Source organism: Pygocentrus nattereri, chromosome 23 (assembly GCF_015220715.1).
Source record: "Pygocentrus nattereri isolate fPygNat1 chromosome 23, fPygNat1.pri, whole genome shotgun sequence".
Classification (NCBI taxonomy): domain Eukaryota; kingdom Metazoa; phylum Chordata; class Actinopteri; order Characiformes; family Serrasalmidae; genus Pygocentrus; species Pygocentrus nattereri.
In genome coordinates, this window is record NC_051233.1 from 5,076,952 (window position 1) to 5,103,142 (window position 26,191).

The 26,191-nt window shown below is 43.7% G+C and overlaps 1 protein-coding gene across 8 annotated transcripts in view; it reads left to right on the forward strand.

The window, feature by feature from the left end:
- Positions 1-24,920, forward strand: part of rgs3a (regulator of G protein signaling 3a) — a 318,323-nt gene extending 293,403 nt beyond the window's left edge. For 6 of the 8 annotated variants that reach the window (XM_017720342.2, XM_017720344.2, XM_017720343.2 and 3 more), the window contains 4 exons: positions 18,658-18,759; positions 20,215-20,276; positions 21,730-21,896; positions 22,917-24,920. In XM_017720342.2, the coding sequence (XP_017575831.2) occupies positions 18,658-18,759; positions 20,215-20,276; positions 21,730-21,896; positions 22,917-23,117 (532 nt within the window). In that variant the 3' untranslated portion in view covers positions 23,118-24,920. Of the gene's footprint in view, positions 1-10,179; positions 10,319-18,234; positions 18,393-18,657; positions 18,760-20,214; positions 20,277-21,729; positions 21,897-22,916 lie in introns of those variants that run through there. The other 2 variants (XM_037533468.1, XM_037533469.1) reach the window with 2 other exon arrangements.
- Positions 24,921-26,191: the final 1,271 nt, after the last annotated feature.

Below are 26,191 nucleotides of genomic sequence, written 5' to 3' on the forward strand. Positions count from 1 at the left end.
CCTGTAATGAGCTTTACTGTGTGTGTTTTAATGTTTCAGTAAGTCCTTCAGTAAATACTTCACTCTTAACCCTGGAGGAGGCTTCAGTCCAGCACGACTCACTTTACTTAGAGCGGACTAATACAGCTTATGAGCGCTTATAATGTGTTATGAACAGTACTTATAATGCATTATGTTAACAATTCATAATGCATAATAAACATGGCTCTAATACGTAATGCATTTTTATAAACATTCATACCCATGTTTTTGATGCCTTATGAACGCACTATAACATGTTATGTATGTGTTTATAGATGCTTATAAACATGGCATTGATGGAAAGTGTCACCTACCGATCTTTCTTAAAAACACTCAGTCAACGTTACGTTTCATGTTGCTCACAGTGGCAGAAAAACAAACAAGCTCATGTAGTTTCACCAAATTATATGTTCTCTCTCGAACCAAATTACATCAGAACTGCTCATACTTGCCCGATTCTGACACTGGCAAAAAAAGACAAAAACAAGGCTTAAAGCAAGCCATTACTTTGCAACCAGTGCTCCACATAATGATACAGTTCTGAGAAAAATGGAAAAAAAAAGATTTTCCATATACACTCACCGGCCACTTTATTAGGTACAGTGTTCAGTTGCTTGTTAACACAAACAGCTAATCAGCCAATCACACGGCCACAACTCAGTGCATTCAGGCATGTAGAGGTGGTCAAGACGACTTGCTGAAGTGCAGACCGAGCATCAGAACGGGGAAGAAAGGGGATTTAAGGGACTTTGAACGTGGCGTGGTTGTTGGTGCCTGACGGGCTGGTCTGAGTATTTCAGAAACTGCTGATCTGCTGGGATTTTCACACACAACCATCTGTAGGGTTTACAGAGAACGGTCCGAGAAAGAGGAAATATCCAGTGAGCGGTCAGTTGTGTGGACGAAAATGCCTTGTTGATGTGAGAGGTCAGAGGAGAATGGGCAGACTGGTTCCAGATGATAGAAAGGCAGCAGGAACTCAAATAACCAACCAGAATCTCTGAGGAACGTTTCCAACACCTTGTTGAAAGTATGACACGAAGAATTAAAGCAGTTCTGAAGGCAAAAGGGGGTCTAACCTTTTACTAGCAAGGTGTACCTAATAAAGTGGCCAGTGAGTGTATATCATAGTATCAAAATATTGACAGATTACAATCACAATTAAGAGATGGTTAAATTAGTATATATTAAGTTAGTGAATCCAACCCAACTGGTACTCAGTCTTGATATCGCTTGTTTTGATCGGACTTTTATTGTAGATACCTTCAGAAATTGATACCAAGTACATGACACACGATGCCAAACTCAGTGTATTACTAACAACAGGGAAACGTACATTATTTTATGGAAAAGTATAATGCTTCTTATTTGCCTATAATACTAGCACTGAAATCACCCAATCAGATCCACCTCATTTTATAGTACTGATAGGTCCGATGCTTGAGGACAGCAGTGACGTTGCTCTGGGTTGGAGAGCTTATGAGTAATGTGTTGGGTGGGACAGAGTGACAGACATTTTTACAAATGTTTTCCTGATTTAATCACATTATCCTGATTGATTAATGTGTTTTCACTTACTCGGCCTCTTACAGAGCTGTTGTCATCGCACAAGTCATGTAATGACTCGAGTTTGAGGCTTGTGTGAGTCATGGACTTGCAGCATGCCCCAACGTGTTCATCCCCAGCTGGTCCGGCATTGATGCGATCGTTTGCAGGTCTTTTAGGAAGCCGTTTCACTCAGTTTGCCTGACTGCACTTTCAGGTAAACTCCGCATACATCAGGCATGTAGCTGACCAAAGTGAGGACATGTAATTTGGCCCTGAAAGTGAGCCCCAGCCCTTCAGAGTCAGAGAAACGTAGCGAGCCAACATTAACCCGGTACGACCAAACGCAAGCTAGACCGCCTGCCTGTAGCTGCCTTTGCCTCTTCATTCATTCATCCACACTCCAATATTGTGTGTTCTCACATCCCTTCTTTCAGGCATTGCTTCATCCGTCAATCTGCATGTCCCACAGTTCTTAGGTAGCCCTATTTAGATCTTCGCTCAACCTGTACTGTATGTTTAACATGACATTCAACTTTTATTTTTAATGTTTTAATCTGTGTTCAAAGTATTCCAGTAATAAAATCAGAACTTATTGATCAACCAATTCAATTCGAAACCTGTCCACCTTTATTAGTATATTATCAGTGTTATCAAACAGTGCAGGGGGCAGAGACACTGTGTGGATCAGACTCAGCAGTGCTGCTGGAGTTATAACCACCTCATTGTCTCTGCTGGACTGAGAACAGTCCACCAAACAAAAATATCCAGCGAACAGCGTCCTGTGACCACTGATGAAGGACTAGAGGACGACCAACACAAACTGTGCAGCAGCAGATGAGCTGTCGTCTCTGACTTTACATCTACAAGGTGGACCGACAAGGTTGGGGAGTCTAATAGAGTGGACAGTGAGTGGACACAGCGTTTAAAACTCCAGCAGCACTGCTGTGTCTGATCCACTCGCACCAGCACAACACAGAACCTGCTCTGTGATGGTCCATGGGGGTCCTGACCACTGAAGAACAGGGTAACAGAGTATCAGAGAAACAGATGGACTACAGTCTGTAACTGTAGAACTACAAAGTGCAGCTATACAGTAAGTGGAGCTGATAAGATGGACAGTGAGGGTAGAAACGAGGAGGTTATGCTTGATCCGTGTATTAATACCGTTTTGGCAGTAATTGTGTTGATGTCATGTTAAAATGATGTACACGCTGGAATTGGGTAAATACAATGCATGACAGTGATCCAGTTACATGTGCAGCTTTCATTTCAAACACATTGCTTAGCGGAAGAAAATAATAGTTATCATAGTAATTATATGTACTCTCTCACTCTATCAACACACAGCCTTTGTCTGCTTCTCTTTGTCTGTTGTTTTCCTTGGAGGCCGAAGTCTGCTCTGCAGTCCTAGATTCACTGGCGTGGTCTTCCTCTCTGATAAATCCTCACACTCCTGAAAGAGATTTGCCTGTGCTCGTTTAACCTTTTCCATCCGATACTCGGTGGCAGTCAAAAACGCTCCAGTGCTTCATTTCGATTAAAAAACTGCCATATTTGCTCCAAATGTGGACAGTTTGTTGCCTTAATGTTTGGTGACACCTCTTATCCGCCACTATCATGCTGTAAAAACGTCAGGTGTGTTAAGAGATTGTATTTCTATTCCAGTGTGCCAGTACTTAGAGCTGCCAAGCACGGTTGCCAAAAGCTCTATTTTAACTTTTTCTGGTAAGTTCACTTTTAGGCACTTTTAATTTACTGCAGCATTACGCTCATTGTCCAGTTTATCAGCTCCACTTACTGTATAGCTGCACTCTGTAGTTCTACAGTTGCAGACTGTAGTCCATCTGTTTCTCTGATACTCTGTTACCCTGTTCTTCAGTGGTCAGGACCCCCATGGACCCTCACAGAGCAGGTAGTGTTTGGGTGGTGGATCATTCTCAGCACAGCAGTAACACTGACGTGGTGGTGGTGTGTTAGTGCTGCTGGAGTTTTTAAACACTGTGTCCACTCACTGTCCACTCTATTAGACACTCCTACCTTGTCGGTCCACCTTGTAGATGTAAAGTCAGAGACGACAGCTCATCTGCTGCTAGGGGTTTGTGTTGGTCGTCCTCTAGTCCTTCATCAGTGGTCACAGGACGCTGTTGGCTGGATATTTTTGGTTGGTGGACTGTTCTCAGTCCAGCAGCGACACTGAGGTGTTTAAAAACTCCAGCAGCACTGCTGTGTCTGATCCACTCAGACCAGCACAACACACTAACACCACCACATCGCTACAAAGTGCACCTATGTGGTAAGTGGAGCTGATAAAATGGACAATGAGTGTAGAAACAAGGCGGTGGTCATGATGTTAGGCCTGACTGGTGTGTAATTGAGTTTAAACTATACCATGTATTTTAAACCAAGAGCACACTGACCCGTTATCCTTTAGAAAACACCAGTGAACACAATGTGGGGTCAGTGTGTCATGACCGCTGGGATGTCTCGAGAATGTTCTCCTCCACTGCGACTGGCTCATTTCCCAAACACTGTACAGCTAACAATCAACACTAGAGTGTCAATGGGCATTGCATAAAGACTAGTGGTGCTCCCGGGGCTTTAACCCTCATGCTGCGTTTACATGTTGGTCGTGGGCGGTTGATGACAACCCAGATGTTCCTTTATTTGTAATGGCCAGTGAGGGCAGCCTAGCCCAGCGGTCAGTGGAATGTGCCATCACGGGTCAGTTTTCAGCCTTTTGCATTGACTGCAGCAGTGGAATGAACTAGATGATGATTTTTTGGGAGCCATGGACACCAAAATCTCTATTGAAGTCCAGGTGAACCCAGTAATAAACAGAGGAGGAGATCATTCATTACGATGTAGATCCAGCCTTTCCGTTTTCGACATTTCTTTCCATTGAAACAAACAGAAAATGGTCAGAAGTGCAGACGTGAACCTGCTGAGACAACGTAAATCAAGTGTAATGGACTATGGAATACATAACGGTGTCATTGCATTCGAAGAATACAGCAAAACCACATCTCCAGTGGTGAAACTGCTGTCTGCTGTCTAATTGTGACTTACTATCTGCGAAATTTCCACTAATATTTATCAACAGAGCTTTGCCTCCAGCTTAGCAACCACCGCTGAAGGTTGAGCCTCTGCAGGTTGAAGAAACATGTAGGCCTAGTTTACCATCTCAAAAGTGTTTGTAATATGGCTGCTTCAGATAGCCCTGTCTTCCGAGGCTTTGCCATGGAATTAGCGCTGTAAGTCTTGCAAACCTTTCACAACCCATTTCTCCAAAATAGCCGTAGACTCAAAAGAGAGAAAGAGATTGAACTTGAGTGTTGTGAGCGGCGGGAAAATACCCATATTCTTGACACTTTAAACCTGCGTGTAAACAGAACGGTACGGTACGACGTACAGTATTTATGAATCTGTCTGTGAAGTGTCACAGTACTGCCATCGTTCAAACCCGAGTCGGCTTTGTGTACTAAAGTAACTGAGGTGCGGAAGGGCATCCTGTTTTCTTCAAACATCAGTGCACAAGACCACACAGAGTGCACACTAAATGCACACTCTCCCTCACTGTGTCACTATCCAGACACACCTTCCCTGTTCAACTGTACACACACATTTACACCGATCTGCCATCTGCTGTGTCTGATGCACTCGTACCAGCACAACACACACTAACACACCACCACCACGTCAGTGTTATTGCAGTGCTGAGAATGACCCACCACTCAAATAGTACCTGCTCTGTGAGGGTCCATGGGGGTCCTGACCACTGAAGAACAGGGTAACAGAGTATCATAGAAACAGATGGACTACAGTCTGTAACTGTAGAACTACAGAGTGCAGCTATACAGTAAGTGGAGCTGATAAAATGGACAATAAGTGTAGAAACGAGGAGCTGCTCATGATGTTAGGCCTGACCGGTGTATAATCTCCATAGAAGAGCACTGACCAATAGCATGGGACTCTCTGGAGGAGCCACACATGACTCTAAGAGTACCAATGCCAGTGTGAGCTAGAGAAATATGAAGCTGCCCACTATTTGGACTGTGGAGCAGTGGAACTGTGTTTTCTGGAGTGATGGAGCTCCATCCAATAACTTGATGGATGAGTTGGGGTGATTATCCAACAATAGTACCTGACCTCACTAGTGCCTTTGTGGCTGGATGCAAACTAATCCTCACAACAGCAGCTAATGTAAAACCTTCCCAGAAGAGTAGAAACTCTCACTATTGATACCATTTATTTAGGATGAATCATCAGATGTGCACGTATCTACAAACGTTTAGACACATTTGAGCCAGGCTAGTTTTGTAATGCACAAGTGTCCAAGTCTCAAGGCTGAAGACGGAGTAACACAGTGGAGAGCAGGGCTCAGGCTTGTGTTTGGGCTCTGTTAGTGTGTTGGTTAAGCCCAGGCATGGGGGGCGGATAACGCTTTCTCGGCCCTGAGGCGGGATTAGACGGAGTCTGGCTGTGCTTGATGAAGCAGAACCTCCGAACAGACCTGGCATTCGATCAGCGCATTTGTGCACGGCTTTATTTCTGTCAGACAGACAGCGAAGGGGGTAAAGAGCGGGTTTGAGGTTAGATGTTTTCGAGGTAAAGAGATAGCAAAACGTCTAGATTACCTCACCGGTTTGCGCTCATCATGCGCATTTCTGCAGTTCTGACTCACTTTAGCCTTTGGAAAAGTAGGGATGCAGTCCAATAGCAGGGAGAACCACCTGGTTCGATGAAGCACCAAGAAGGGTTCTTCTCTTGTTGCAAGCTTGACATCAAAACAATAGAGAACAAACTGAAGGACCACCACTGCACCATGCAAAGAACCCTTCAAGCATGCATATGGTTCTTTGAGTGTTCATGGTTCTATATAGAATCATTCTATTTACTAAAGAATCCTTGAAGAAGCATTTTTCAGATTGTGCAATAAATCCAGTTAAACAGGTCTAATTATGCTCTGTTTGTTCCAGACATGCAGTTGGTCAGTGCTTCTAAGAAGCATGTCACCATTGTCGGATCAAAACCTCGTATGTCCAAAATTTTAACTTTACAGGAGAAGAAAAAACCATGTGTTACTTTTAATGTAAGTCAATGGAACCAGACTTTATTCCAAGTCATTTTGGTTTCTTTTGGTCCTTTCTTTATGAAATTTACACACAATGTAAAGAGGAACAGGCATTTTCAAATGATGCCACATAAACTAATTGAATCATGAGTACAACATAAAGTTTTTACACCTGGCCATGTTTGAGTTTCTGCATGTCATGTGATGGTAATGGTAATTTTTTTCCGTTCTTGAGGTCCTAAATAGGTAATAAAAGGCATTGATTTTGATTTTAAAAGTTGTGCATCGACGCTGAAAGCAAGGAAAGAATGTTCCAGGAAACCAGCGCATGAAAGAAAGCCACAATCATGCTTGTGCCCCATTATGCCTCTAAGCAGACCCTACCTGAGTGGCCTCTGCACGTCACTACGCTGTAATTGAGTAATTGAGTCAACTGAGCTGACCCGTTTTAGTCAGCACACCGAGTGTGCCGCTCTTTCTCTGGCTGACTCCCGCCAGGGCCTGTGTGAATGGGCACAGCGTGATGCTTTCAAAGCCCATTCTCCGAACTCGACGGGGTCTCTCTTTCTCGCTTTCTCTCTCTCTCTGTTACTCGTGCCGAGCTCATTCTGATTAGCCATTCTGCACACACGGTGCCGACCTCAGTTGACCCTGAGCTCAAGCATACAACTAGGTGTGACAGTGGCTGCTCAGTCCGTCCTGTGCCACAAAGAGCTTGTCAACTGTGACTGTCCGTCGCTGAGGCAGCAGTTCAACCTGAATTTGTTGCATTATGAAATAGCTGAGGACTTTTTCAGTCCGTGGTCCTGGTCCTGATTCTTATACGCCAGCTGAATCATAGCCAAACACTGCCCTCTTTAACAGGAAAAGGCCGTTTGCCTGAGATGCAAGCTGACCTGTGTACTTGATGTACTGTGATGTTTTCGTTCTATTTAGGTTAATTAGACAAACAGTAATCATGTGCTTAATATGGCCTTTGAATAATGTTCCAGTGACCAACATATGACAGATATATCACAACATTTCTCTTCTCTTGATGTTACCTGGGCGGTCCTAATCTTGGGTAACGCTTACGTAAGCATTCCCCTGACCAGTCACAAGGCTGGGTCTCTAGCCCCGCCCACAAAACACTTTCAGTCAGAAAAACTTGGCTAGCACTAACCTTAACAACAGCTAGCAAGCTAGACTACCTGTCTGCCTGCCTTCATTCACGCATCTGTCCGTCCGTCTGCACATCTGTTTCTTCTTGACTTATTCTGTCTGGTTATTGTCATATTAAAGCCGGATAATGATTTTAGTTCCACATGAGTGGTGTAGGAGTGTTGGACAGAGAGCTGTCAATCAAGCTGCTGATGCGTCACGCCCACACAGTTCTCGGATAGGTCTGATCAGCTTTCCTAAAGCTGAATTTTATCATATGTATTTCTCAGATTTTCCCTTTTTGCTTTGCCAGATGTTTCATATAACACTAATGTTTAGTATCATGCAAAGATTTTTAATATTTTGCTCTGCGTTTCCTGGAATTTTGAAACAAAACTCATTCATATATAAAGATGTCAACTTTTCTTTCCAACCTTGCTCTGTATTGTTGTCACAGTCCTTACTGCAGAGATGGTACTGATCTCCTGCTGTCTCCTGCTGTCTCCTGTGCTAAACCACATCACTATATCACCGCTCTGATTAATAAACACTGTGCAATATATCACAACTATCACTGTAATAACACTTTCACTGTGCACTTTACACTGTAATAACACTTTCACTGTGCACTTTACACTGTAATAACACTTTCACTGTGCACTTTACACTGTAATAACACTTTCACTGTGCACTTTACACTGTAATAACACTTTCACTGTGCACTTTCCACTGTAATAACAATTTCACTCTGCACTTTACACTGTAATAACACTTTCACTCTGCACTTTACACTGTAATAACACTTTCACTCTGCACTTTACACTGTAATAACACTTTCACTGTGCACTTTACACTGTAATAACACTTTCACTCTGCACTTTACACTGTAATAACACTTTCACTGTGCACTTTACACTGTAATATTGGTGCAACTCTGAGGTTGTCATGTCTATGATCTGTGCTTTTAGTTCCCCTCATACCACTCGCTGCCTGCTGTGATGTGATGTGATCTATCTATCTATCTATCTATCTATCTATCTATCTATCTATCTATCTATCTATCTATCTATCTATCTATCTATCTATCTATCTATCTATCTATCTATCTATCTAAGTGATATTTCTAACACTGAGCTGGGTCAGTTAGATATTTGTTGATTACAGAGGCTGGCCATTGATCATAAAACAACTTGAAATCCTAAATAAGCATCAATGTGCTGAGAGATCTTTGTTCCTTTTGTGGTATGACAGTCAGGGTTCATCATGTACCAGTGATCTAGCATGATACCAGTTGTTATAGCACGTCAGTTTTTCTGAGAACTTACCCGGGATGGGTTCTAGCACTTGGCGTATGATAAGATATCCCGTCAGACTAGCCTGGAACCCATGCACAATCAGAAGTTGACAGGAAGCACAGAACAGTGGTGACTTTGGCTCTCACCCCGAGGGAATGGACAGCACAGCTGGTTAGCTGGTTTTCTTTTGAAGCTCTCATGGTTTAAAGCCCCTGCTGTCAACACGATAGTGTCCCAGGTGTGACAGCTGCCCCAGGGCTCCCCGCAACCGCCATCATCGCCCCATTCACGAGCATGACTCACGAGAAAAAACAGCAAGCTTATTCATCTCTCACACGAGAGGCTGCTGATTGGCTGGGCTGGGCGATATTTGACTATGTAGTTGCAGCTTCGTTGCAGCAGTAGCAGCGTTGTAGTTGTGGCAGAAGTTATGTTCAAATACGCAGTGCTAGAAGAAGCCGTAACCAGTTATTGATTTTAGGGACAGTGCAGTTTTGGTACATAACAGAAGTATCATCATTGGAAAAAAAGACAAGCCAAATGTATATCCGGGTCCCTTTAATATGAAATATGAAGTAGTAACAAAGCAGCATCAATAATAATAATAATCGTTTTTGTGTTTATTTACATATGTATATGAGTATGTATATACCGCCGTATTCGGAAGAAAACCAATCTCCGTTTTTGTCGTTTTTCACTTTTTGTCTTCAACTGAAAGTGCCTGTTACTCGTTATGTTGTGTGCAACTTTCATGATGAAGGGACCAAAAGAAACGGCATAAAATAACATGGAAAAAATTCCGGTTCCATTGACTTACATTAAAATCAAAGCATGTTTTTTCCTTCTCCTGTAAAGTTACCATTTTGGAGATATGAGGTTTTCTTCTGACAACAGCAGTATGTTCATATGTATTTAGCTGTGAACCACTCTATATACCAGAAAACTACAATAGTGAAGCCCCTTCAGCTCCAGCCCTGATCATATTCACAAGCTGTAAACACTGGTAAGACAATAGAGAAGTCTATACTGCCTGAAAGCTGGCCTGTGATTGGGTATGTCATGGTCCCGCCTTCCTGCGCCCCTCCCCTTGCTTTAAAAAGAGCAGGGAGCCGCTCGGCAGGGTTAGAGGAATGTGACCAGCCGCCCACCCTGCCCCAGAGCACCACGCTCCGACAGCCCCCCTCAACAGAACCTCACTCATGTTCCACACAATGGTGGACTTCTCTGAGAAGTACTTGGAAAGGTAGGCACCGAAAATGCTGCATTCACCTCTGCTGCTCGGAGTCTTCTGTGATCGACAGATTGAGGATGAGTGAGAAAGGGAGGGAGAGAGAGAGAGAGAGAGAGAGAGAGAGAGAGAGACTCAATTCAGGACCAGAGGGAAAAGAAAAAAATGAGGCTGTGTGAAGTTCACCTCTCTTGTGGCTTGTCCATGCTGGGACTTTGAGAGAGGTCTATGCGAGTTACTTGGCCTTCCGTCTCCTCTCTATTTGGGCTTTTATCGTCTTTTTTAAGGTATTCCAGGAGTGTCTTCCATGCTGTAAACAGTAGCTGTTTGAGACATGTTTAGCTGAGCTTGGCTGCAGAGTTTCTGTCCCTGAGTGATTTCATCCAGAGCTCCTCAGTGCTTTTTCTCGAATTCGGCTGCTAAGTGGATGTCAAAGCCATAGAAGAACCACTTTTGATCCCAGTGAATATATTAAATGAGATATGCACGTGTTAAGAACCTTTTAAAAGTTACTAAGCATTTAGCATTTCTTTTCTGGGCTTGGACGTACAGTCAAGACTTCTAATTTTAAGCAGGGCCTGGGAAACTGTCCGTATACATACAGTCTGCGCTGGGCTGGTACGCTCCGGCCCAGTCTGAGCCCAGTGTTTTCAGCATGTATGAATGAAGAGAATGAGAGTCGGAGTCGTTTCTGTGTTATTGACGCAAGGCAATGACACTTGAAGGCTTGAGCAGGCATGCAGGCAACTAGCAGGGCTAAAAGAGGCCCCTTGAAATGCACATTGATGCTAAAAAATACACAAAGGAACAGTTCAGTTCTTGCTCTGGACTGTCCACATGTGCCCATCAAGGACTGTTTGCTGGTGTAATATAGCATCATGCTGCTGTTTGTATGGGCTACTTATCATTTGCACTATACTATGTTGCTGATACATTTTACATCTCATTTGCCGTCTGTCTCATACTTTATTAGTTGTATTGTATTCATTGTTGGGTTAAGTGGCTTTTCCACTGTTGTGCTTTAACTTTGCATTGAGCTGGTCTTGGTTAATTGGGTGTCTTGATCACTCGTGCTGTCCAGTAAACACCTACCTAGTATCTTGCACTGAGGCCACAGGGGAACATTGTTTGATGGGATAGGATGACATTGAAGTTCTTCTCGATTGTGAGGAGTCTTTTTAACGTCCCACAGACATTCAAGTGACCGCTACTGCTAGCTGGCCTGAATAGAAGGAGAATACAGTAGAAGGAAAAACATGCATTGCTTTCAATGTAAGTCAATGGAACCAGACTTTTTTCCAAGTAATTCTTGGCTGTTTATTTTGGTCCATCCTTTATGAAATATATACACAATATAAAGGCCAACATGCATTTTCAAATTATGTCAAAAACTGAAAATCGACAAAAATGGAGATACGAGGTTTTGTTCTGACAGCAGCAATATATATATATATATATATATATATATATATATATATATATATATATATATATATGTATATTTCCAGTTTTTGACATAATTTGAAAATACCTTTTACCCTTTACATTGCATGTAAATTTCATGATGAATGGACTAAAATAAATGACCCAAGATGACTTGGAAAAAAGTCTGGCTCCACTGACTTCCATTAAAAGTACAGTATGATTTTTTTCCCATACATATGCTTTCATTTAAAAGAGCGTGGAACTTTACCAGAGAAACCCATGAGCTTAGCATTGCATGCATTGTACATACTTTAATACTTTCATAATGGTTCTAGGCATGGATGTACTGTTCTAGAAATAGCTTTAATAGGTAGAACATTATATAGTTTCTTTAAACGTTCAAATAGTTTGTCAGATTTACAAAAATGATTCTTTAAAGAACCATCCAGTTTATTTCTACGCACTTAAGAAAACGGTTCTTCATGAGATCTGTATTAAGACGGAGACATGAGTTCCTTATAGAACCAATCCTATGTACAGTGATGTAGAATGTGCTGCATGTGTTTCTATGTACAGTCATGTTGACAGTTTTTCTAAATACCACCCAAACGGTTTCTGCTGTTGTTACAGCGTCAACCCTTGAAGAAACTTCGTTTTAAGCGTTTGTATTATCACTGCAAATTTATTTGCACAGCCTGCCAGTCGATGGGTCTTCATAGTAGTTTTATTTTTTCCTTTCATTTCAATGGCGGTGCCTCTCTAGGGCTGTCATGTTCCGAATGTCTTTCCCTCTGCAAGCGTCCTGGATTTCATGGACCAGAATAGCTGCTAGCAGCATTGTTGGGGGGTGGTGGGGGTGGAGTTGACCGGTAAAGCCTGAGATGAATGTGACATGGGCTGACCCCACCCACCCTTCTCATTTCTACAGCTAGTGGAGGGAAAGGGCAGATGAGTGGCAGGAGCAGAGTATCCTGATTCGATAAGCCCCAGCGAGGGAGCATCCCGTGGTGGGGGGGTGGGGTGGGGTGGCGGGGGTGTTATAGCATAGCTACAATGAGTAGGCAAATCAAAGACAAGTGTTTCTAGCTGATAGTTAGCTGCAGGACTTTTTATACACACGAGGTCACGGCCTGGTGGAGGAACGGCCTGGAGACATGACTGATCCTGCTCTGCTGCTTCACTCCAAATGGATGGGGGGGGGGGCAGTTGTTGGTTAACCTGCTTTCTGTTCTTACATTCAGCTGTCTGGGTGGAGAACATCTGCCAAAGGAGTACATGCGGTGTAGGTTTAGCACTAGAGCTGTTATTTATGCAACATAAGAATCAAACAGTTCCATTTAGACAGCACGTTATAGTGTGTCGCTAATAACTATGTAGTTACACATGAATAACATAGGCAACGGCAATGTAACTACCGATGACTTAGTCAGTGTTACAGATGGATTTCAGAAGTGCAGCCCATGTAATGCCACAAGTGTGTCTTCTACACAGGAACCTTCCTGGAGTTTAGTGTTAGTTACACTTTATAATAAGTGGGCAGTTCCTGTGTAGTTACTATGTAGGTACTGTGTAATAAAGGAGTGGTAATATAAAAATAGCTTTGGAGGAAAAGCAACACATTTAATTAATATAATAACAGTTACATGTTAATATAAGGGGTCGTCTGCTGTTCTGTACCATTACAGACTGGCTTAAAGCTGAAACTGGTTACAGTTTCACTGCATTAATTACATAAATGCTGGCTGAATGTGAGGAAAGCTGGCAGATCCAGTGTAATAATGTCTTAATGTCAGTTATTACACACTTCCTTTTACTACTGGAAAAACTGCAGTTCCAGTCTGATAACAAATGTTATAATATTGTTATAATATGTGTTATTACTATTGTATAATTGTGTAATTACAGTTATTAAGATACACATGTGTAATGACATATGGTGTACTCCTGTAATCCATCTGTACCAGTGCCTAAACCATTAGTGGCTACATTGTTGTTGCATATGCTGTTCACATGTAACTACACAGTTATCAGAGGCAGCATAAAGTGGGACCGATGTCTTATATGATCATGAGGTGTGTAGGCATGTACTGGAATTTAGGACCATGGATGAAAGCTAAAGAAAAAAAAAGTATTCCTCTTTTTTCTCCTCACTGATTTGAGTTTAATTGACGCGTAAAATACATTATATCCTCACAGTTTTGGCAGTTTGAATCACGTTGATGATGCATTTTTTATTGGTCTGGAAAAGCTGTGCACATTTAAGTTGCGTCAGTATGGTACAGCACATTATAACCGCTGCTTATATACCATAATCCTCGCCCAAAGCTTGTCGAGACTCTTTATAATGGTAAATTAAGGCCTAAACGTTGACCCCGTGTTGACCTTCAGCTGACTGTGCCTTATGGGGCTGTAACTGAAATAGCTTTCTGCTGCACATTTGCACTGGCTTGGCTATTTTGCACTGTGAGTATGAAGTGGGCAGGATTGACTCCTCGTGCCTGGGAGGTGGTCAGATTTGCAGAGGGGTGAGGAATGTATCCCATCTGAAGCACTCTGCAGGGGCAATGTGCCACTGCTGCCACATGCTACACAGATGGCACACAGACTGTGTGTGGACTTGGTATCAGTGAAGCACGAATGTAATGCGAGTAGTAATTGAGTAATTGAGTAATTGAGTGATGAAGTAATTGTGAATACTGTGATTAAGAATTTGGATTTGCTGTCCATGCATGATGCAGGAATTCCACTGATTTCTCAAAACGTCTGTAAAACTAAACTCTTATGGTCTAAGCAGAGTTATTCAGACAAACATACCAGCTCAGAGTGGTTGACTATAGTGAGGGGAACCAGGAGTTTGAAGTGCTTAAAGCCTCTAAAACGGTATTACCATACAGCGGTTATGAATATGCTGCCTGATATTTTCTGAAATTCGTTCATGGAGGGTATTGAGAGGTACATGTAGGGCATTTTAAGACAAAAGAGTCCCCAAAGAAAGGACATTTGTTCAGATTTAACACTAAAGATTATCAAGAACATGGGCTTGGGAGATGATAGAACAAGCCTAAATTTGTATTGTAGGCATCACAACCCCTGGATCATATCGTTTTTAAGTCGGCGAGCTTCTCGACAATGAACCACTCCACATCAGAACACTCTAAATGACTTAGTTCACATCTTAACTAATGAATCCATGCATACATTTTGAAAAATCGGTGGAATTCCCCTTTAAAACCTTACAGATGCCAGTACAGTTGCATCGTATATCATCTGTTAATTGTTACGGCAATTTTGGCCTTTGCAATATCAATATTACATTAGGCTACAATAAGATTAGACTAATCTTTACAGACTAATCTTTACTGTCACAGTGAAGGTTCACCACTATGTTTTAGTATATTACCTGGCATATCATGATTGCAATATAAAGCAATATAATCACAGTGTGATGTCCATGTTTTGCAGCTTTTGATGCTGGACATGAATCAGAGGCAGCTAAATCATTTCTTTATTCAGTGGAAATAATTTGCATATTATCTCCTAGTTGCACTAACACTAATAGAGGACGCTATTTTGCTGCTGTCGGAACAAAACCTCGTATCTCCATTTTGGTAATTTTTCAGTTTTTGTCATGATTTGAAAGAATCTGTTGCCCTTTATATTATATGTAAATTTCATGATGATTGAACTTAAAGAAATGACCTAAAATGACTTGGAAAAAACTCTGGTTCCATTGACTTACATTAAAAGTAAAGTAGGTTTTTTCCTTCTCCTGTAAAGTTCCCATTTTGGAGATACGAGGTTTTGTTCCATCAACAGCGATTTGTAAGGTGTATTCACTGCATAGACTTGTATGCGTTTTATCCTGGGATCCAAGTGATGCATTGTGGAAGCTACTGGAATCTCTCTTGTAATGTTCTGTACTGGCCAGTAGGTGGCAGCATTTAGATATAATAGAGCCTGAGCTGCGTTTACACTAACGTGCTTCAGCCACTCCCATAAGATCAGCAGCGCTGTGTATGGCCTTCAGCTTCACTATCACTGTCCGCACTTCAGTCTGAGAATTTTACATTCCTTTCTCCATCTGGGCTCTGACGGCAGTGTCACATCTTTCCACTCAAGCCCCCATTGCAGCCTGTACCATTGTATTGAAAACAGATCCAGGCCGTAAATTGTTTCATTACACTTGCAAATATTTTCCAGGGCCCATAAACTGAAGAGCCTCTCCACTCTCATGTACACACACACACACACACTCCAGACCCCTCCAGTCCCCAACTCAAGCCTCACTCCGGTCCAGTTTTCCCATCGGAAGAGATAATATGCCAATCAAACACATTCCTCTTGTCCGGCCGTTACTTTATGTGTTCTAAAAAAAAAGCCTTATTTTGTAGACTGACCCATTTAGGCTTCCAAATGTGGCTTTTACTGTTTTCTTTTATATTCTGTTGTATTTGACTTGGTTCTCTCGTCTTTCACTGTGGCCCACTTTCTCGCAGAGGACTGTATTTACAATTCATCATTTCATTAATATCCATTAATAACTTTCTAAGCTGCTCAGAACGACAGTGCAGTTACTGTACGATACGCGTGTGTTTGCTTGGACTGAGTGCGAGTGAATCCATTTCCCTAACTACTCGACCATTTCACGAGTCTTATCTTATCAAAACAGATTCCGCTGAGGAGTAGTGAGTCTGTGCGTCAGCTCTGACGTCACCTTCCCCCATCCCCACCCATGGCACCCAAAATACAACATGTTTATGGATAAATGGCACTAGTATCTTTATCAACACCTGAGAGCGCTGAACAGAGCAGGAGGTGATACTGGTATGAGGAGGAGCCCTGAGACTGCAGCATTGTTGTGGTTTCCATTCAGTGTTGGGAAATGTGGAAGACGATTACCTTATCTTTCATATCTACTGAATTCACCCCATTCCTAACGCGGTTAAACCGTACTTCCAGATTGTTTGGAAGGACTTTGAGCACTTGAAGATATAGGGGACCATCCGAGTATGGCAGAACACTTTTATCCTGGGAAAAAAAAGCAGTTTTCACTCAAAAGAAGACAAATTGTTCCTAAATTTTATGCTTCCAAGCGCAGTCATCGTTAAGCACTGGAACTGAGAGTTGAGTTCCCTTTTAAAAACGCAATTAAAGTGCTTGGATTTTCAGTGCTTGGATCCGTTCACAGTTTCAGATGAAACAGACGGTAGTTTTTCACAGTCAGTTATTTCTTACTTGCTGGTTTATCATCGTCAGCGTTTTCCTCATAATTAGCTTCCTTCTCAGGCTCTCCGTTTTCTCAGATATCCGGTGAAGGGGCTGCCTCTCAGCATCTGGGCTCGCGCATTACGCATCAGCTCAGCTGACTAACGTTTTATCAGCAGCTCTTCCATCCTGTTGACAAGATAAGAGATGGGCCTTCAAACGCTAGACGGCCTTGGCTTTGAATTGTAAAGGCAGCTCGAGTACCGGACTGTAAAATCGAAACATTCTTGCCTTGTTGGAAGGCTCCATTACGGAATGACCTGAAATAAACTTGCGGCAGGGCTCAGAGGAAGTGTCAGACGCCACATGTGTAAGAAGTGGCCCGTTTGCCTTTATTTTGGGATGTTTACTCATCGTGTTGTTGGTCAGGCGTGAGGTCTTTTTTTCTTTTTGGGTGAGGTCAGGAGCAGTCAGTGTCGTTAATGTTTCCAGCCCCGAGGACAGCAGCCAGTGATGTCATACCTACTTGCGAACTTCCTGTTCGGATTCGCCTTTGAGTTCCTTCACTTGAGAAGAAAGAGGGCTAATGGTTAACCAGCTTCAGCTACAAAGCCTGCCCGGAACGATTTCCCTTCAAATAAACGCAGGTGTCACAAATCGCACTCGTCACATATTCCGAATATGAGCCGATAAATGTGTCTGCTTGGAACTGCCAGCTCTGCTTGACTGAAGGCCGTAAAGCTTTCGAGGCTTTTTTCCTGACATCCAAGAAAGATGCACAGATAGAGGGCACGGGAGGAGCGTCCCAGTACGGCAGTGTAGCTAGATAGATGGACAGATTTAGGGACGGTGGCTGGGGAGGTTCAGAAATGGAATTGCCGTCCATTTTTGGCACACGCTAGCACGATGTGGCACAGGCCAACGGGGTCTAATGAGAATGAAGCTTCTCTAAATCCACAGTGGAAATCAGACTAGAGGAAATGGGTGTTGGGAAAGGTCGGGCGCCCCGGAGGAGGAGGAGGAGGAGGAGGAGGAGGCACGTGAAAGAGTGCAAGGACACGTACCTGGGGAAGGGGATCAGCCTAGCCTAGCCTTGCCTAGCCTATTACCCTAGCCGAGACTGGGCTCTCCAGGGGGTGCCAAAGTGGTCAAAGATTGGCAGGATGGAGAGGGGTGCAGCTGTAACCCTTCGCCCTGCCCCCCCAGGGCTTTGACCCCTAGGTGGGGGCTCAAAGGGCCCTTGGGAGACACCTGGAAAGAAAGCCATGGTGGTGCGGAGGAAGAGAGCGGCAGGCAGTCAGTCAGTCAGTCAGAAACAGTACCGAAGAAGAGGAGAGAGAGGACGAAGGACAGGAGAGAGAGAGAGAGAGAGAGAGACCTGCAGTGTCTCTCCACCACCTTCTTACTGGAATCTGCTAACACTGCTGGGATCAAGATAACAGCCGATTAAGGAGGAAATGTACATAGATACAGAATCTCTCTTTTTTTGGAAATCTAGGGATAGTATTCTGGAATTGGAATTCTAGCAGTAGAGTTGTCGAGATGGAATTCCAGGGATCACATTTTGGGAATGCTGGAATTAATGTGGATTGATGGAGCTGGAGTGTCAGGGGTGCAGCTGTGTTCTCCATGAATATGATTTGTTTAGCTTTGTTTTGATCAGTGAGGCTCACGGCTGTTTCCCTCTCTTGCTCCCTTTCTGTATGTGTGTGGTGCATGTGCAGGGCCAAAGACATGAAGAACCGGTTGGCTTTTCTGAGGAGGAGGAATGAGTCTCCTGGAAGCACTCCGTCCGGCAAGCTGGACAAAACCATGAAGTCGGTCAAGTAAGTGTTGAACGAGTGTGTGTGTGTGTGTGTGTGTGTGTTTGTGTGTGTGTAAGTGCATCCGCCTGCTTCCACCAGCCCTGCTCTGGGCACTGTGTGTGTGTGTGGGCTGAGACTAGAAGTGATGGAAAACATGCGATGGAACAGTACTGTAGTGTAGTGTAATCACATGGGAAGTTGACACTATGTATTTTTCCATGGGCAGAACTCGCTCTGAAAGTTGTTGTATTTACTCCAATTGCACTTTGCCCTATTTTTTTTTTTTAAATTGCATGGAGACCACGTGCCCTGATTGTAAATAACAAAGTGCATGATTTGTTGCATGGCAGAATTGCATCAGATTTGAATGGAAGCAAGCTCACTCCAGCAGCACTGAAGGTAAAACGTCTGTACAGTTTCCACAGATGTAGTCAATCAGTGGAGGCATGTATGGTCTGAAATTCTGTTTTGCATTGGGGTTAGAGCAGCTACCAAATAATGAACGTAGACTAGTGTTTTCTAGTGTTTTAGCCCCATAGCTGTGGCACAAACGCGGTAAGGGTAACTAAAGATTTGACTCTTGGTCAAGTCAGTGGTTCTCAAACCAGTCCTTGGTGTTCCTTAGACAGTCCATATCCCCACTGACTCAAAATGCATAGAGATTGAGCAAAAGTGTGGACCATCTGGAGGGGCCCAGAGACTCCTTTTGAGAACCTCTGCTTTCAGTGCAGCATTAATTTTAAACAAACTGTGTTTATGAAGAATGCAGCAGTGCGCAAATGAGCCAAATGTCGTGAATAACATGAGAAACCAGGTATAGAAGTTGCCACATGTGCATCTGCTGCCATATGTGCAGTCACTTATAGAGGGAAATAAGAACAATGCTCTTAAAAAGGTTCAAAATATGGTGAAAATAAAGTGTCGTGTGATTTTCACACTCCCTGTCACAGCTGGGTGTGCATATGCATGAGTGTTGTTTCTTTAGAATTGCTGCCGTCTGCCTAATAGACCATAAACACAGAGCACAATGCCACCCTATACGGCAGAAAGACTGACTGCTGCTAAAGTCAATAAGGCAGCAGATGCTGTGTGGTTGTTAAGTGTAGCCCACACAATGAAAGGGCGCATTTGGAGTGAGGGTGGGGGTGGGGCCACGTACTTACAAGCGATCCTATTGGCTGGGCGTAACCCCGCCCCCTCCCCACTCTCTGAGATAGTATAAGAGAGGCTCTCCAGAAGGAGCATTCAGAGAGACCTACACACAGAGACACAGACAGACAGACAGACACTCACCCACACGCAGACCGTCGAGCGCACCACCACTGGCAGCAGGCTTGCTGAGACACACACTCGAGCACACACAATCAGTCAGCCTAGCGCAGAGCCAAGAGAAGCACAGGGGCTTCGGATGGGTCACACAATGAGAAACCTGACAGAAATGGGCTTGCTCAAGAACCGCTCTGCTTTCATCTGCAGGCCCACTCCGGAGGAGGCACTCAAGTGGGGAGAATCTCTGGACAAGCTGCTCGTCCACAAATGTAAGCGGGGCTTTGTTTGATCATTTCCAAGTATGTCACAGAGATAGATATTTATAATCATGTTTTATTTAATGCTTAATGAATAGGGACGGTTACATGGGTATGGACAATATCAAGTCACATAGCTATAAGATGGACTTTTAATTAAATAGAGAAGAAGAGATTTGGAAAGAAACCAAGTTGTATATTTGAAGCCAAAAATGTATCCACATAAATGCAATGGCATTTGATGTTGCGATAGCACAGACCACATGTTAAATTCAGTGGAAATATGTGGGATTGTTTTGATCATTTTGCCTCTAAAGTAGCAGAACGTTCAATACACATAAATGCAGTCGCTGTACTCTAAACATATTTAGGCGTGCATATTTAGACATAAAGTATAAAAACATGGTGCAATTCAGTGCTTGTATTACCCTATGGTGAATGAATGTGATGAAGTTGTGCTGTTTTGTATTCAATCTTTTGCTTTGTACTGGAATTCCTGGCCACATTGTTGTGCATTGGGCAATTAGGCATTCTGTTCATGGCCAGCGCAGTCAGTGGTAGTCTGTATGTGCAAAGAGAGAGAGAGCGAGAGATAACGAAAGAGAGCACGAGAGAGAGAGAGAGATTGAGTAGTCTGTAGGATTCAGTGTGGATCTCTCATTAACTCCTGATGAATTGAGCCGTGCAGAGAGAGAGAGAGAGAGAGAGAGAGAGAGAGATTAAGCCAGAGAGAGTTTAGTGTTCTAAAAAAGCCCCACGTGAGGATCCTATTCCTGCCTTCCCTGGATAATTCATAATATTGAACATATAGGCTTTGCCGTTTTGGGGAATTTTGCAAGGTTAGGATTAGTTACTTTCCCTCTTTCTGAAAGACCTTCATAGAGGCAAAGCCGCTAGCTTATCTGCAGCTGTTCATGGGAGCGGAAAGGTGCTGGCGAACGGAGGGGTGGATCCCCGCTTCCTTCAATTCTTGCGGCCGGCGCCTTTTCCTTACAGTGCCCAAATTCCGAGAGCAGTGCAAATATGTGTATGATGACACCGGTGAATTAACCTGCGCTGCATTTCCGCGCAAAGCACGTCAGCTCCGGTTTCCGAAAGCCATTATAATGTCATTAAGTCATTAGCGGGCAGATTGTTTTGCTCATTCCTAATTCAAAAGGGAAACTATACCAGCACAAGACAGGAAATGCAATTACATTCATAACTGAATTGATCTGCAACGGTTAAAAGCTTCAAAATGCTTTCAGCTTCTTATTTTAAAATCATCTGCAGAGCAGGGAAAAACAGGAAATGTGATTAAGTAGCCGATCAGTATTGATGAGAATGATGAGGTTACCGTGGTCCACGTGACTCGGGCGACTCTTCACTGGAGTCGGCCGTTGCCATGGTTCATTCCCTCCATCCCGTCCAATAACACATCTCTCTTATTTTCTGCCCCCCCCCCCCCCACCCCTTTCTCTATCAGACGGCCTGGCAGCGTTCAGAGCTTTCCTCCGCACCGAGTTCAGCGAGGAGAATCTGGAATTCTGGTTGGCATGTGAGGATTACAAGAAGATTAAGTCGCAGTCCAAGATGGCGTCGAAAGCCAAGAAAATCTTCGCCGAGTACATCGCCATTCAGTCCTGTAAAGAGGTGAGTTCCTGCGAGGAGTTGAAAACATCTGTACATATAAAAAAACAGGCAAATATGAGCAGTTGAGGCAGTTCGGAAGGCATCAGGCATCAAAAGAGATCAAAAGAGATGCTTTGTGCTTTGAAAAGCAGCGTGACGCAGGCTAAACACAGACTGCATCCAGCCAAAACATATTTCTGTTGTTTTGGCTGGGTTGCTGTAAAGAAATGCGCTTGATGCCTCTCTAGAGAAGGCACCTAGATAAACGTCCAGTCTTCGTCTCTGGTTTCCACAAGCGGGCCCTGAGAGGCCCTGAGAGGATGTGAGGTCATACCTGCCAAATGAGTTCACGTTTTGGCTGTCGCTGCACACGGCCAATAGCTTTAGCGCATGTTTTCACTTTGCGACTTGGAGCAGTGCGTGGAAACTGACAAAACGAGCCAGTGGCAGGAGCTACCGGTGGTTTCCATCTCTAGTTCCTAAGGACTGTTTTTAGACCATTTCTAGTCCATGGCCTATGAATAAGTCTTAACCCCTCGAGCTCTGTTTTTCTGGCTCTGTCATCAGTTCCTGCTATGTAACAATGTAATTGGCATAGTAGTTTCATAGGAGTTGGTTATAAAATCAGCCTAAACTCCTCAAGCTCTAGATTTATTATTCAGTTATTAATCCAAAACTGAGTCGGGCAGTTGTGGGCTGGAGGTTAGGGAACAAGCCTTGCGACTGGACGTGACTGAAGTGTCCTTGAGCAAGGCGCCTAACCCCCAACTGCTGCCCCGGGTGCTGTGGATAGGGCTGCCCACTGCTCTGGTCAAGTGTGCTCGCTGCCCCCTAGTGTGTGTGTTCACTAGTGTGTGTGTGTGTGGTTGAGTTAGATTGCGGAGGTGGAATTTCCCCATTGTGGGACTAATAAGGCCACTTAATCTTAATAACCCAGAGTTTAAAGTTAACAGAGTACAGATTGTCTTTGATCAGTGCAAAGCAGTGCATTTAGAGGACTTGGCAGTGACTGATCTGTTTTTCTTTTTTCTTCACCTCCAGGTGAACCTGGACTCATACACCAGAGAGCACACCAAGGAGAACTTGCAGAACATCACACGCTCCTGCTTCGATCTGGCCCAACGGAGGATATACGGCCTGATGGAGAAAGACTCGTACCCCCGCTTCCTTCGCTCCGAACTCTACATGGACTTGGTCAACCAAAAGAAAGCGAGCACCACGTCAACGGCGTCCTCATCGTAAAGAGGACACATGCTTGTACCCGGAGAGAGAGAGACACTATAGAAACAGCATCGCGGAGGTTTCTTTCACTTAGAGTTTCGTTCTCATTCGCCATCCTGTCCTACGATGAGCCAAGGCAAGACAGACTGAGGCGGAGGAAAGAAGATGTTCACAAGGCGCAGGATGGAAAGATCTAAGAGAAAAAGAGAGGAGGAGACGGAAAGGAAGACGGTGCGGCCTGATCCAGGGCCTGCTCACAAGTGAGCCGGACAAGTGGGGTGTCCCCATGGCGAGTGCTATCGATGTATATTTTTTGTTGTTATTATCTTTTTCCTCCCATTTTTCCTTATTTATGATTTTCCCTAAACGTACTGGAGAAAGGAGAGGAGGGGGGAAATGTCTTCATGCTTCGACACAAAGACAGTCGGGTACTGTTTTGTCGCCTCTTCTTGTTTTGTCTGCCCATGTTTTCCTTTTTTCCCTCCTCCTTCTCCTCTGGTGCCATTGGTACGACCCATTCTTGCATTTTGTTCCCCCTCCCCATCAATTCTCACTATGACGCTCCTGGACATTACCAAGCTCAGTGAAAAGAAGCTTGTTACCCCATCTTTGATCTTTGTGGTCATGCACTTCCGTACTCAAGCACAGTTTTCTAAGGCTTTAGCCTTCACCAACCCCCCCCCCCCCCCCCCCCCCCCCCCGTCCCCCGACCTTTCTGCCCCAGTGACGCAGTCCCTGTCCCAGTCAAAGACATTATAAGGCAAAAAAGAAGGACCAAAAAACCGGAACAACGGGAGGACCCTGCTACTGAAGCCCTTGGAAAATTGACCATCCAAAGACTGCACAAAATGACAAAAGTTGCAAATGTTTTTCTGTATAGCCGATAAGCATTTCATTGTAGCTCCACATGGGGACCGGACGAGAGCATTCTCAGGACTGTATGGCACTCGATTAATGAACCTTCCAGGCTCGTTCCAACCTTTCTGTATCTTTCTTTCTTTCTTTTTTTTTTTTTTAACATTAAAAAGTCATTTTCAAACCTGCACTCCATAGACAGAACAGGAACAAGGCCAGTTGGGCCTCTCCCTGTTTTTACCTTGTTAAGAAAGACAATGCTTTACCTGTACAAAGGTTTGCGTATTTATTTAGATCCTTGCTGGATGTGTCGGTCCAATTGCACTCAGCTGAACCCCCCCTCAACACCCCCCCCCCGTCCCCGTCCCCCAACCCTCTTACCCATGATCCAAGTGCAATATGTTTTATTATTTTTGTTTGTTTGCTTATCTTTTGGATAAGTGCGACTTTATACGAGAGAGACAATGGATGGAGCTCTGTATTAATTTGTATTTGCAGAAAAAAAACAACCTGCTTGAAGACTGAGCTGCGGTTTAAGAGTTAAGTAGTTGACATAAGCGAGTTATTATTCTAACTGTGTACCCCCGGCAGCAGGCAGCCGGGGTTTATGGATGTAAATATAATTCTTAAGAAAAAAGTAAAACGACGAAAAAAGACAAAAGCGCAAGGTTTTGTGGGAAATACCACGAAGCTGAGTTGTATCTATGTAAATACTGAGAGCATCAAAAGCTATAAAAATGACATGTATTGTTATCAAACGGGGGGCAGAAGTGGGTACCGTCCACCTCTTCCTCGGTCATACACTGCTTGTAAGGAGTTTTATGAAATGTATTTTATCATTTTCACTGTTTACAATTCAACGCATCTCCTAAGATAGCAAGCGAAAAAGAAAATAGAAGATTACATTTGGTGTCATTGCATAAACAAAAAAAAAAACAAACCAAAAAAAACCATAAAATGAATAAAACATACAACTGCTAAAAATGATATCACCTTGTCTTTGTCTTTTATTGTTACTCACTTTCATTAAACCCCTCAACATCTCAGGCTTGTCATTATTAGGCTTATTATTTAGTAATTACATAGACTGGCTGAGTTATTCTCAAGTTACACTCAAGTCATGAGACGGGTTCAGGCCTCCTTCACTGACACTGACTACAAGCAACATCACAGGCCTCATCAGCCCGAGGTGGGCCTGTGCGTTTGAGCCTCTATCGGTCAGGCCTTCGTAAACAGACCACTCTCGCTTCTGTTCTACATAGTTGGCCTCAAACAGTCAAAGGCGTCCCAAAGCACCCCCAAACTTCCTCTGCCTGCAAACATGATGAATGACTGAGGTCAGGAGGCAAAAAGAAACGGCGACAGTGGGAACAGGAGACGGGAGCGAGTGATAAAGCTGGAGCCGTCTAGTGTGGTGCTATGTGGCAGCTGACAGACTGAAAACCTGCTTGGACTGAGAGAGTAATCTCCTTTTTTGCCCACTGGCCATCTGTCTTGGTGGGTTTTTTCAAAGCAGGCTGACAAACACTGCCATCCGCCTTTTTATCATTTTGGCCAGTTCTTTCCTCCCTCCATTTATCCTTGGCCTTTACTGGCCTCTCTAGTGCTCCCTGTTTGTCGGTCTCTCTCTCTTGCTGTCTCTCTCTGTCGCTCTCTATATCTTTCTCTCCAGCTTTCTCTGTTTCTCTCTCTCTCTCTCTCTCTCTCTCTCTCTCTCTCTCTCCAGCTTTATCTTTACAGCTCTATCTTTCTCTGTTTCTCTCTCTCTCTCTCTCTCTCTCCAGCTTTATCTTTACAGCTCTATCTTTCTCTTTAGCTCTAGCTTTCTCTCTCTCTCTCTCTCTCTCTCTCTCGCTCTCTCTCTCCAGCTTCATCTTTACAGCTCTATCTTTCTCTTTAGCTCTAGCTTTCTCTCTCTCTCTCTCTCTCTCTCCAGCTTCATCTTTACAGCTCTATCTTTCTCTTTAGCTCTAGCTTTCTCTCTCTCTCTCTCTCTCTCTCTCTCTCTCTCTCTCTCTCTCCAGCTTTATCTTTACAGCTCTATCTTTCTCTTTAGCTCTAGCTTTCTCTCTCTTCCTGTCTCTCTCTCTCTCTGTCTCTCTCTCTCTCTCTCTCTCTCTCTCTCTCTTCCTGTCTCTCTCTCTCTCTCTCTCTCTCTCTCTCTCTCTTCCTGTCTCTCTCTCTCTCTCTCTCTCTCTCTCTATAACTCTGCATCACTCTTTAGCTCTATCTTTCCATAT